This window comes from Lygodium microphyllum, chromosome 3, assembly GCF_053477565.2.
Source record: "Lygodium microphyllum isolate KBCC chromosome 3, Lygodium_microphyllum_v1.1.10, whole genome shotgun sequence".
Taxonomy (NCBI): Eukaryota; Viridiplantae; Streptophyta; class Polypodiopsida; order Schizaeales; family Lygodiaceae; genus Lygodium; species Lygodium microphyllum.
In genome coordinates, this window is record NC_141137.1 from 120,695,339 (window position 1) to 120,708,369 (window position 13,031).

At 37.2% G+C, this 13,031-nt stretch overlaps 1 protein-coding gene across 4 annotated transcripts in view; it reads left to right on the forward strand.

Moving 5' to 3' along the window:
• LOC148038824 (uncharacterized) overlaps positions 1-2,736 on the forward strand; it is a 47,285-nt gene extending 44,549 nt beyond the window's left edge. The window contains exons 6-7 of one of the 4 annotated variants that reach the window (XM_087674705.1): positions 1,825-1,894; positions 1,981-2,735. In XM_087674705.1, coding sequence (XP_087530831.1) covers positions 1,825-1,894; positions 1,981-2,127 — 217 coding nt within the window. In that variant the 3' untranslated portion in view covers positions 2,128-2,735. Of the gene's footprint in view, positions 1-1,824; positions 1,895-1,980 lie in introns of all 4 variants that reach the window. The other 3 variants (XM_087674706.1, XM_087674707.1, XM_087674708.1) reach the window with 3 other exon arrangements.
• The last annotated feature ends 10,295 nt before the right edge of the window (positions 2,737-13,031 follow it).

Consider the following 13,031-nt stretch of genomic DNA (forward strand, 5'->3'; position numbering starts at 1 on the left):
TATCATATACAAGAACTTACAATTATAAGTTGGAAGATGTTAATGAAACTATAAGATGGAAGAAGCTATTAGAGAGAGAGAGAGAGAGAGAGAGAGAGAGAGAGAGAGAGAGAGAGAGATCATATTCTTTGTTGGGCATAAGTAATGGTCATAAGTGTTGGTCTTGATTGACAGACTATAGTTGGAACCAAATCATGGACACGATCCTTATTTTAGTCATTCATTTTTAATGTTCACATTTAGAAGAACCACAATTTTGCGTTTGAGCTGGTGATGGAACTGATGCAGCATTGTTGCCGAGGCCGGTGGCAAAATGGCTCTCATACTACAGTTGGATCGAATGGACAGCTCAGTAGACAAGAAGTGGAGTAGAGTGAGAGTGAGAGTAGACACACAAAGAAGTGTGCAAGAGTACCTTCACTAAAATGAATGACAACCCTAAGGTTATATACACCTAGGTCCTACACATTGAAGTGTGTTCACATGGGGAAAAAACCCCTCCCATGCAAGAGGGTAAAAAGTGGATGTGGATAGGGTGCATTCACACCTAAATGACTCAAGAGGAAAATACAAGGTGTATCTAACAAGCTGTAGCAACTAGCCCTTGCTAGATGGATTGTTGCTGTTTGCAATAACTCAATCTATCTTCTGAACATGATAGTTGTGTCATGAATATATCCCCCATGTTAGTACTTGATTGGTGCGTATGAGTGGAGTGGAGGAGTATTTATCTTCTTTGGACCGAGTTTGTGTGAGAGATTATGGGATTGTTGTCGGAGAACGGGCTCTGTGGGTTACATTTGATAGCAAGGGATCCTACATTTGGATCCTCATTATCTATGCATCGATTGAGGTTTAAAGCAGGGCTATCTTGGCCTTAAATGGTTACAAGAATGCTAGAGATTGATTGTACAATTGCTGAAGGGATATTCAACAATCTTGGAGGGTCAACAAGACAAGGGTATTGATGTTCAGGGCATTGGAGTGGGGCAGGGGGTCTTGGGTCGCCTTCCTCTTCACAAGTGCCAAAGATGCATGGAGAGACCTTTTCCTCAGAGGGAGGGATGCTTGGTGTAGATGTTCAGGGCTTTGGAGTGGGACAGGAGGCTTGGGAGGTTCCTCTTCACAGGTGTCAAAGATGCATAAAGAGACCTTATCCTCGGAGGGAGGGATGCTTGCTGTATTCCTGGTGCTCCACAAGGCAGGGCTGCAGCCGCCTAGAGCGTATGACACGTTCTATGTTGGGATCGGGCCTGGGGGTTCAGTCTAGTAGAAGGTGGGTTAGTTGGCAGGCACGAACCTGCTCTTCCTTCAAGCACTAGATGCCCTCACCTCTGCTTTGGATCCTTGTGCGGGATAGTGGTTGGGTAGCGTTCTGCAGTTTTTCTGACTAGGCATGCCTGTGGTAACATGCTTGCTCTTTGATGACTGCCTAGACACTTTCCTTGCGGTTCAGGAGGATGGCAAGTTAGTTGTGGATAGAGGCCAGTGGGATTTGGCATTCCCAAATCTTGCTTGGAGGATGCACACATGCTGCTAATTTATCTTCAGTGATGAGAATTTCCAAATCACAACACATTCTCTTACTGAATGATATTAGATAGACAAACATGTAGTCTTATTTTCAGCTTTCTGGCTCTCTGAAAATAAATAGCAGAAGCTTAATATCATTGGAATAGTTTATCTAACCAGATGTATTGAATGTCTTGTTTGATCAAGGTCTGTTGAATTGGTTTCCAGTCATGTTTCTTTATTTCCTTCCACAAGTTACTCAAATATCTTTGACAGATTGCTCAAATTTGTCTGTTATTTGAGCTTTTATAGACGAAACCATATGCCGGGTATGCGGAGAAAACGACTTCGTTGGTCAAAGGAGGAAGAAGACACCTTGAAGGTACAGTCACAGGAGAGGCTGTTGCAAAGTTTTACTTTTACTTGAAAGTGTTTAATGTGAGTTGGAGCTTTTGACTGTCACAACAGGAGGGCGTGAAAAGGTTTTCTCGCGGCAATGGTGAATGGGGATTCCAATGGACTCGCATATTGGAATTTGGTCAAGGGAGATTCCACCCAGGTCGTACAGTTGTTGATCTGAAGGACAAGTGGAGAAATCTTGCTAGAGCTTCTTGATGGTTCAAGGGAAATACAGAGATTGTAAATATCATCAAGCTTATGGAACAATGCCCACATGTCTTGATTATGAAACTTGTTCAAGTTTCATATATATCTTGTCAGTAATCATCTGGGTTTTGTTGAAGCAACAAGTGTCCTTATTGGGTGGCCCCCTTCTGTAGAGAGGACTGTTGTGGGGGATTAAGGCAGGTGTTTCACTGTCTTCGCGAATCAAATGCTTAGCACATGCACCTTCAAGAGTTAGTACCTGTAGGTATGACATCATGTTCACTAATTGTGTCCACTCACAAGCATTGCACGCTGTTCCATACACATAACTAAAAAGGAGATAGTTGTGTGTCATTATGTATGGCTACTACTAGCAATTGCTTGCACTAAACTAACTCGTAGGAAAACCTACCTAAGTTGCTGCATGTGTATAAATTCAATATATCAAACCCTTTTGGTCTGGTACCTCTGGATATCGTGAACATGTAATACATAATAGACAAATAAAAGGGATGGCTCCAGGTCATATGTATGCTTATTTCCTAATAGTTTTGATTAGATCCCTAGTACTAAATTTACCCAGCTTACAAGATACCTCCCAAAACCACAGGACCTATTTGAATGTTAATGTATATGTGCATGTAAAACTTAAACATCCGACTTTTGTACTTTTCTAGACACGGATTAATAGACCTCCATTGGGTATTACAATAAGCATGTACTACAATGAAACTACTCATTCGTTAATAATGAGATCTTAGATATAGGTTTCCTATCTTCATTGTCAAAATATATACACGTAAATATTTGTAATTGAACAAATCTGTGTAGATGTAACATACGCACATACATACATAAGATATGCATGGGCATGCACACATGTTTGTATGCACAAACTATCTTTGTTGTAAGACTTAAAAATGTTATGGGAGACCTATGCAATCACATGGGTACATACATACATAAGATATGCATGGGCATGCACACATGTTTGTATAAGAAGATTATGAAACGTCAGTCTAGACTCCACTAGTTGAAAGGGGCTTTTCTGAAAGGAGCTTGGCTAGGGTTGGATAAGGGAAGCATGCCCAAATTTTGGCTTGTCTTATTGATTGTCCATTCCTTGTTTTGTTATAGGAATAAGGGCATTGGAAAAATTCAGGAGGTTGCTTGATAGTTGCCATGAAGTTCTTATTTCCATCATTAATCATCTTGATGCAACATTGTCTTAACTGCTTACATTTATAGTAGGCGTGAGCAAAACAGGACTTTTATAGTTTCATGACATGGATGTGAAATGTCATGACTTTAAACAACTTTTCTATAGTTGTCCATACAAGATGAACCAAATGAGCTGCCACCAAATGAACATATGGGCCAAGAAGCATTAGGAACAATAGAGAGTAATTGAAATTAAATAGTAACACATGAAATTCTTGGAAGGATGAAAGTGAGGGTCCTAAGGCAAAATATAAGTAAAATAATCACCTCTTCATGCATCTTGCAATTAATTTTGTGTAAAGGAATGTTGTGCAAAACAAGCCCTTTGTAAAGGGAATTTAATTATTATATTTTATCATCACCCAAATTATATACCATGCTTGAATCATGGACTACACACCTCATTAAATAGAGGTACACCCAATTTCTCTCTTTTATTTTCTCTAGTAGTAGACATTTCTAATGCAATGAATCCAAATTTATTTAAAATAAGCTATATGACAAAGACCATGTTATAAGGCTGACATTGGAAAGGCCATGATATTCATCTTTAAAGTTTTGCTAAGGATCTCAATTGTCAAAGCATTGGATTCTTTTTCTAAAAATTTCTAGGAGTTTATTACTTGGAAACTCTAAAGGATAAACATTTTCTTTCTTTAATTCATTGGGTCAATGGAATTCAAATAGAGTACGGTTAATTGAGAGACTCATACTTTATCCATGAGCTATGTATTTATTATAGAAATTTTTGTATGCTAAAGTTGGCCAACTTGATAATTTGGCAAGTTGCACCTCTTTAAATTGATTTTTTGATGTTGAACTTGAAGATTGGATGCACAAGAGAGAAATTTTACAATGCATACATGATCCCTCTTATTCACATGAGAAGATACATGGTAATTACCACATCCATATCCATCCACTCACTTTGGAGTTTGCTTAATGTACATTCTTCACCACAACACAAGGCTAGTGCATCAAGTCTGAAGGTTGAGTTGGATATATAAACATTGACTTGAAAGAGTAAGGTAAATAGTTGGATATGGTGAAACTATGAAACATGTTTACATGCTTTAGTCCCTACTAATCATCTTCTTGATAGGATCACAAGCACCAAGTGCAACCTCTTCATATCATTGTATGTGCTATGTTTTTTCATGTTTTTTGCTATGTATCTTTGTAACCTATAAGCCCCTCTTCTTGGGTGGTTCTTTGTACATGGTGTGATTAAGAAGCTTTATGTAATTTAACACTTGTAGCAAGAACTTCTTATCATTTGGTGAGGCCTTGCAATGCAATGCCTTTTCCTTTCTTATAATCTAATTAGTGTATTACTATTACTACTTTTAACATACACACACTTGCACACGTGCATGCATCATGTGAAATGAGTTGAGTGTATTGCATTAATGTACATCATGTATTGTGTTTAGTGAAAATGCAACCCACATCAAAAGCACTCAAAGAAAATTGAATACTTGTGTTGGTCAATATCATGAAGAGAGAGAATCAATTGAAAACTATTAAAGGGATCCATCAAAAGAACTATAAGTATCAAGTGACAATTCTATAGACTCTAAATCCCATTATGCTTGCAATAGTACCATTAGAGACAAAGTCCAACATTTTGTAGTTAGAGTTAAAAACCTTATTGAATTTTTTAATCTTGAAGATTGCATGATCTACTTGTATGTGAAGGTCGGGTCCATCTATGATAGAGAGGCATTTATTACCAAGATATAGACTACCATGATGGATATGAGTAGAAAGACTAAAACTAGTCTTTATTTCTACACAAGGATGGTGGAACCCTAGACAACACTCATTTGTAACAATTTATAGCAAGCAAACAAATTCATAAAATAAGTGAATAATTTGGAAATGCAATACTTCACCACTTTGGGCTAGAATGTCATCAAGAAATTAGGATGTGAGCTGACACTCGATTTGCCCTAAACATTGACGCCCCTTGTATTTCTTTTCACATCAATACCAAAAATCTTGTTGTACAACCTTGATTTGACTCAAATAGTTGAGAACATGGTAGGCCTTGACTTAAGCTCTAGAGATATGTCCTCAAGTTCCCCACCTTCTTTATTGATTGGGCTAAATTTACATTAGCTACTTTCTTAATAATTAGGCATGCATACGCTCATCCCATTATAGCCATGCAAACCCTAAACTTTATTTTGTTTTAGACTTGGGATGAACAATTTCCATTTCACAACACATTAAGTCCAAATTCAAGGCTCAAATCTTCATTTTCAAATGTCAGAGTCAACACGAATCTAGCATAAATGAGAGAGAATAAGTAGTAGAGAGAGTTTTGTATTTTTGATCCTAAAATAGTGATCACATAATTAATTCTCAATTATCCCTTGTTTTTAAATGCTCGAGGAGCCATATTGTAATGTCTAGAGACCTAAGATTGAAACAACTTGTGAATGAGGGCCTTTCTAAAGGTTGCAATAACAAAAGTTTTGTAAGGTTGTAACATTAAATAGCTTTTATTCATCATTTTCCTCCCCATCATTTTTCCAAACATCTTCCACTCATGTTGCCATCACAAAAGAAAATGCCATGTTGGGGACAACAATGAGGCTGAATCACAATAGGAAGAGATAACCACATTAGGCAAAGAGAACTCCCTCGCCATCATCATCAAGCTGCCATGTATCTTGAGCATGAGATTGAGACATTCTCATAACAAAGAGAGAGGAGAGGTTGAAGGCGACGATCATGCCATCAAGTTGTGAGATGAATGATCAATTCACCTTTTATATACCACACATGGAGAATCAAATATTCAAGCTTTCATGAAGAGTCAAGTCTCTTGAAGACTAGAACAACATGAAATAGGGCATTTAGAGGGCATTGTAGGATTTCTACATGTCATTACAAGTACACCATTCACTATTGGAGATAAGTACAGGTATTGTGTGGTCCAAAGGTCCTATTTACTCTCCACAAGGTTTGATGGCTTGGAATAGCCTTTACAGAGGTCATACAGTTGGTAACATGGCACTTATAGGTCGAACATGGTGTAGGATTGGATAATTCAAGTTCAAAGATTTGCTTGTGGAAATTTTTTGTTTTATATTTATTATAGTGCCGAAGTGCTCCTATTGAAGATGAGATTGGGATCTTAGATTTGAACTAAAAATCTTGGATATAAGAGTTGTCTAGCTCAAGTCATGGTCATTTTATTTATAAGATGTACTATAGGACAGCACCAATAGGATAGGTCATAAAGGAAAAATTAAGGCCTAGGATGAGTATACATAGCAAATTAGAGACTCCATAATGTAAAATACACCTTAGGGAAGCCATGAAGACATTCAAATACAAGGAGAGATTAGCATCCTTAATAATACCATGTGTGAATATGAGATAAGACATGCTCATATGCATGATGAATTACTTTCAAGAATGGAATAGATGGTGATACATAGTAGCCAAACCAAGTCTTCTCTATTGACAAACTTATGGAGTCCAATGCTCAAAATAAGGCCTTAATTGACAAGCTTATTGAGTAACACCCAAATCATGTCACAATTTGCTCAATGGATGCAATTGCAAATGGGAGGCAAGGAGAATAAAGAGAAAGCTCAACTAAGCAATGATGCAAGAATCCCACTTTAGCCCATTAATTCCCATTCCTAAGGTATCATTGGATAGAGAGATATACCTAATAGTCAATTCGAGGGGGGAGAAACTTCACAAAGAATTGAAGACTATATGGGTAACATCAATGGGGTAAATTCTCAAGTACATGCATTGAATTCCCAATTGCCAAGAGGTCCTTTACCTACGGATAAGGTTTTCTTCTAATTTTGGAGTCAAAACAAATCTCTAAGACACATTATGGAATGATAGCTTCTAATTTTGGGGTAATTCTCAAGTACATGGGTTGAATTCCCAATCGCCAAGAAATCCTTTACCTATGGATAAGGATATCTTCTAAATTTGGAGTCAAAACAAAGCTCTTAGCCATGTTATGGAAGGATAGCTTCTAATTTTGGAGTCAAACAATCTCAAAGAGCATGCCTAACTTAAGTAAAGTCCTCAACTTATCTAAGTATGGAGACTATGCTTATTGTTACATTGAGACATGTAAAAGATTTAATGTTTTCTTGGCATATCAGACACTTGGATAAGACTCTTTGATAGGTTATTTAATTGGCTTGACACTTCATGCAGAGATAGGTAGCTAGTGTTCTAAATGCATACATGTAAAACACTAGTGTAAATGGATCTTTTCATTGCTTTCCTCTATTGAACAACATCAACCACCTCTAAACCTGTACATCCTTTGGTACATGCATACTACGCAACCCTCCTTGATCAAAATGACAAATAGTATTCTCCCAAAGCATCATGAATAGACAGATGTTATCTCTAGGATTAACAATCCCAGACAGTAATCTCACTTAATACATGAGCATCATAGCATCCTCTTATGTCATAAACCCAAATGCTTGTTGCCCATATAAGCATGCATCCAAGCCAATTTACACCTCTTGGATCATATGACATCAAAGCCAAATAGCACATAACCATACATATCCTGCTATAAGAAATCTATCGTCCCACTAAGATCAAATGGCATAGTAAACGCAATACCTTTGAAACATATCATGACTTGCAGCTTCCCATGGGTCATAAGTTAACATCCTCACCTCTACTCCATTATCATAGACATAAAAGCATACTTAACCACTATCTAGCATCCAATTCATCTTATCCTCTAGCATAACTAGAATTGCAGCAAGTGAAGTAATGCCATCTTTTCTAGCTTTGGAACTACCATTATATATCCATAGATGAGCCATGCCTTGTACAAGTTTTTCTAGAGCCACATCCAATAGTCGCATAGACATAAGCTTAGTATCATTCTTCTTTGGTTGTATTAAGTCCAAGCAACACCTATCATTTGTATAACAAAACCCTTGTATAGTTTCATGCACCAAAATGTTTTCACATGTACCATGCCTATCTGTCATATATCCTGCAACCTTTTCATCATCATCTCACCTTCTTGCAAGCACTTCAACAACCATCCAATGAAAGCAACTATAAAATTGGATAACCATCCAATGTCTTTTATGCATTCCACTCATACATCAGATTGGAGAACATTAGCAACCATCATATCAACATCATCAATTAACTCATCTATATCATATGTACCCTCGATCTATACATTATCTCCACACATTGTCTTTATCTTATTTGCATTCACTATCGATATATAATATGCATTCTTAAACAATACATTTATATCATCAACTCCAAACAGCATATCAAAAAACATAGAAACATTTCTAGTCAAGATATCAACATGCACCTTAGTGTTCTTGGTTTTAGTAGGATGATATACATAAATAAAGAAGGAATCAATAGGAGCATCTAAACCTATCATTTTTTGGATATATATTTTTGCCTTATTCAACTCATCTTTGGAAATCTTCTCTTTTTCTACAATTTGTATTGCATATGTCTAAGGTTCATTCTTCTTTCCAAGTATAGCATCACATCTAGATTTCTGTGTAGAGGTATTTTCAACCTATAAGCCATAGATTGTAGCCCCAACTATAGCATATTTACTCACATCCAATTCATCTATCAACTTCTTCATTCCATCCTTTCTAAATTTTGGATTGAGTGGCAATTGAGTCTTCATGTAGATGAATTTTTCCATCTATAAAGAAGATCAGATTTTTGTCCGAATCATACTTATATAGCTTGTAATCTTTGCATTCATGCTTCATGCTATCACATCAAATACAATGCCCAAAGCCTTCATGAGTCTGAATCCTTGGTTCTGTAGACTGCCCTTTTTCTTCCAATTTTGCAAGCTTCAATTTGTAAAAGTCATGCATGCCTTTCACCAAATCATCCATCACATCATATTTCATTGGTGGTGTTGTAGAAACCGGTTGTTTACTTGTTTAGTTGCCTTGTTTGAAGATGAAGGCATAACTCCAACATACGTCCTTGCTCTTCTTCTTTGACGCTTAACAAGCATAGATACAATATATTTTACATCATGCCGATCTATCTTCAATCCTAGCTCTATGTTCTCGTCCTCCAATAGTTCCTCAGGGCTCAACTGTAGTGCAGGATTTGTCAGACTAAAGAAACATATTAGTCTTTTCCGATTCTTAAGATTGCTACTCTATATTATCCAACTTATCATATTTGTATTCAAAATTGTGCAATACCTCTATAATAGTCAATCCTTTGTTGGATTTTGCAACACACTCCATGAAAGTTCTTCTAATGACCAATCCTGCATCTTCAATGAATGTACTCTTCTTTTAATGTTTTCTTGAAATCATTCCATCTAAGCGCTTTTACATAGATTTTATTTATGCAGTGATTCCAATTCATGAATGCACTACAAAATATTGACTCATCTTGTTTGCAAGCATCCCAAAAGAATCAACTTTCTCTGCACACTCCTTCAAGTAATTGATACATTTGATCCATAAAATAGATTTATCTAGCTTTCAATAGCTTGATGTGCTTTTATCACAATCGACCCCATGCTTAGGAGAAAACTATGTTGATATTGTTGTTGATGTTGCAAATACATGATAAAAGTTTAAAGCAATTGTCTCACATCATCAAATCGACCTATAATATCCTTCATAATGTAGAACTCTTCCTTTGACCTTTCATGTTGGATTCACCAAAAAGGTTGGGGACTTAGCATGTATGCCAAAAGTTGTAGAGACTCGGGTAAGAAGAGCTCAAATTACAAAGAGATGAAATTTTGTAGAAGAAGAAGGTTTGAGATAATAGAAGTCCAATATATATAAGAAACTTGTGCCAAACCTAATATATGGCATGCACATCAACATATGATTTAATATATGAGTCTATAGCTTGGCTTAAACTATTCATATTCAACCCATATACAATATCTTCCACCATACATGAATTTAGACAACAAAAAATGCATCTATGGCTCAAAAACAGCCCATACATTCATAAAAACAATCCCTTTGTAGCCTATATAGATATGCAAATCCCTATTTTGAATTTCCAAAGTAGTATTTGAAAGGTAGAGCCTAAGTAGAAGCGCACAAGCATAAGCAAGAGCTATGGAAAATGGAGGAAGAGAGCAAGAGAGAGAGAGACACCATATGTGGGAACTCCAACAATCACAATGTGTAGCTAGCATTCCCTTATTCAATATTCACTAAGAGAAGAAAGTGATAGTGATGGGCCCTTGCCACCAATAGTATATAGGTGTGTGGGTGCAATATGCAATGAGTAAATGTAGGTGGCTAGGCACATGTGCCTTTACCCTCAACAACCTCCCGATTAAAGGTAAATGTGCCTTAGAGTAGCAAAAGAAAAAAGAGAAAAATACAAATGTACATAGAGTACTACAAGATGAGGAAAGATGTTATCTCATCCTACACTCATCAACCTCCTAAGGAAGGCATAGCATTCCATTAAGAGGCTTTTAGTGAGTAGATATGCAGGATTTGTATGAGTAGGTATCTTGACAAGCTTAATGGACTTGTCCTCTACCACCTCCCTGATAAAGTGATAGCATATCTCAATGTGCTTTGTCTTCGCATGAAAAACTGGATTACATGGCCATTTAATGCAATGTAGGAGTTATAGGCATACTAGTATCTGCAACAACTAGACAACCTAACCATAGGGCCTCCTTGCAAGCCTTAGTGGTTGCAATGTACTCAACCTTAGTAGAATGAAGAAGGCCGTGTATTTCTGCACCCTAGATATTCAAGAGATGACACCTCCAACATAGGTAAAGACATACTCATAGGTGAACTTCCTGCTATCTATATATCCTACATAATTGGAGTCAACATAACCCACGACTCCTATATCTTAGTTGTCATAGAAAATGCATATATCTATTATGCATTTCAAGTATCTCATGATACTCTTTACAATGTCCTAATGTCACTTGTTAGGTGTAGCCTTATAAGGTGTCATAACTCTCATTGGAAATGATATGTCAGGACAAGTGGCTATTGTGGTAAACATCAAACTTCCCACTGCGGATGCATACGGAACCTTGGCCATATTGACCCTCTCATCATCTAATTGCAAACAGCTCGACTAACCTTTACATGAGAAAGTAAAGGACAACCAATAAGCTTACCATTTTGCATATGGAATCACTCAAGTAATTTGTGTATGCACTCCTTCTAGGACATGTAGAGAAGTCCTTAGAGCGAGTATGCATAATATGCATACCAAGTATGTGTGAGGCATGTTTCATGTTCTTTATCTCAAAGCTCTTCTTGAGTTACGTCTTTAAAGCATCCAACTCAGCACTAGCACTCCTAGCTATTTGCATATCATCAACATAAAGCACCAAAATAATAAGATTATCAACCATCATCACATGCCTTCTTTGTGTATAAATACAGATCCATATCATTGCAAGAATACCCCTACGAATGCATGAAAGCATCAAACTTATGGTACCACTCCTTCGATACCTATTTAAGCCCATAAAGACTCTTCTTTAATTTGCACATTGGGTGTTTCATGCCTTCTCTGCAAAGCCCTTAGGCTGCTTTATATAAATCTCATCATGCAAGTCCCCATGTAAGAGAGTCGTCTTAACATCCATATGGTAAAGATCCAAATCCAACTAAGAAACCAAGGCCAAAACCAAGCATAGGATAGTTATCTTGACTACCGGAGAAAAGACTTGAAGTTAACACCATGCTCTAGCTTAAAACCCTTTGCAACTAATCTAGCTTTATATGATGGCTTAGGGTGACTAGGGGTACTCTTCAACTTGTAAACCCACTTACATGGTAATTCACATTTTCCATTAGGCAACGAAACTAAGTCAATGCACATTTTCCAGCAAGCAACGAAACTAAGTCCCATGTATGATTCTTCTCCATCAAATCAAACTTGGACTACATAGTCCTCTCCTAAGAATAAGAATCACCTTTATACATAGTCTCTTCATAGATAAGTGGCTTAGCAGAGTCTATCACCATGACATAAATCATAGAGGGCTCATAGTGAATCGTGAGAATGTCAAGCTCTAGCAAAGCACCTCAAAGCTAGTTGTGGGTCTTGTATGGCATGTTCTCTTTGTCTAATAGCATGATCATGCATAATAGGTGGATCTTGGGCCACTATATCGTTAACTACACATTGTCCAACTCACTATACTATAACAAGAGGCTCCTCTTGAAAGACCACCCTACGTACCTCACCTACCTGCTCATGCTATCTATGCATCTTTTCCTAATGGAAAATCACATCGTGGCTATGGATAAGCTTCTAATCCTATGAATCCCAAAGGTGATAGTCCATCTCCACTGCATCCCCATATCCAAGGAAGATGCATTTGACAGACATTGGATCCAACTTATTGTTCTTGTCTTTGAAAATATGGTAGAAGGCCTCCAACTTATTGTTCTTGTCTTTGAAAATATGGTAGAAGGCCTCACATCTAAAGATCCTCAAATGGGCATATGACAAAGGTTTCCAAGACCATACGTCCTCAACAACCTGACAACCAAGGCAATGCGCAAGGATGTATTAATGAGATGCACATCAATATTAACTACCTTAGCCCACAAGTATTCCAATAAGCCTACTTGACTAAGCATACTACATACTCTTTCTTGAATACTCATGTTCATGTGCTTTGCAATACTATTCTAGGGTAGGGT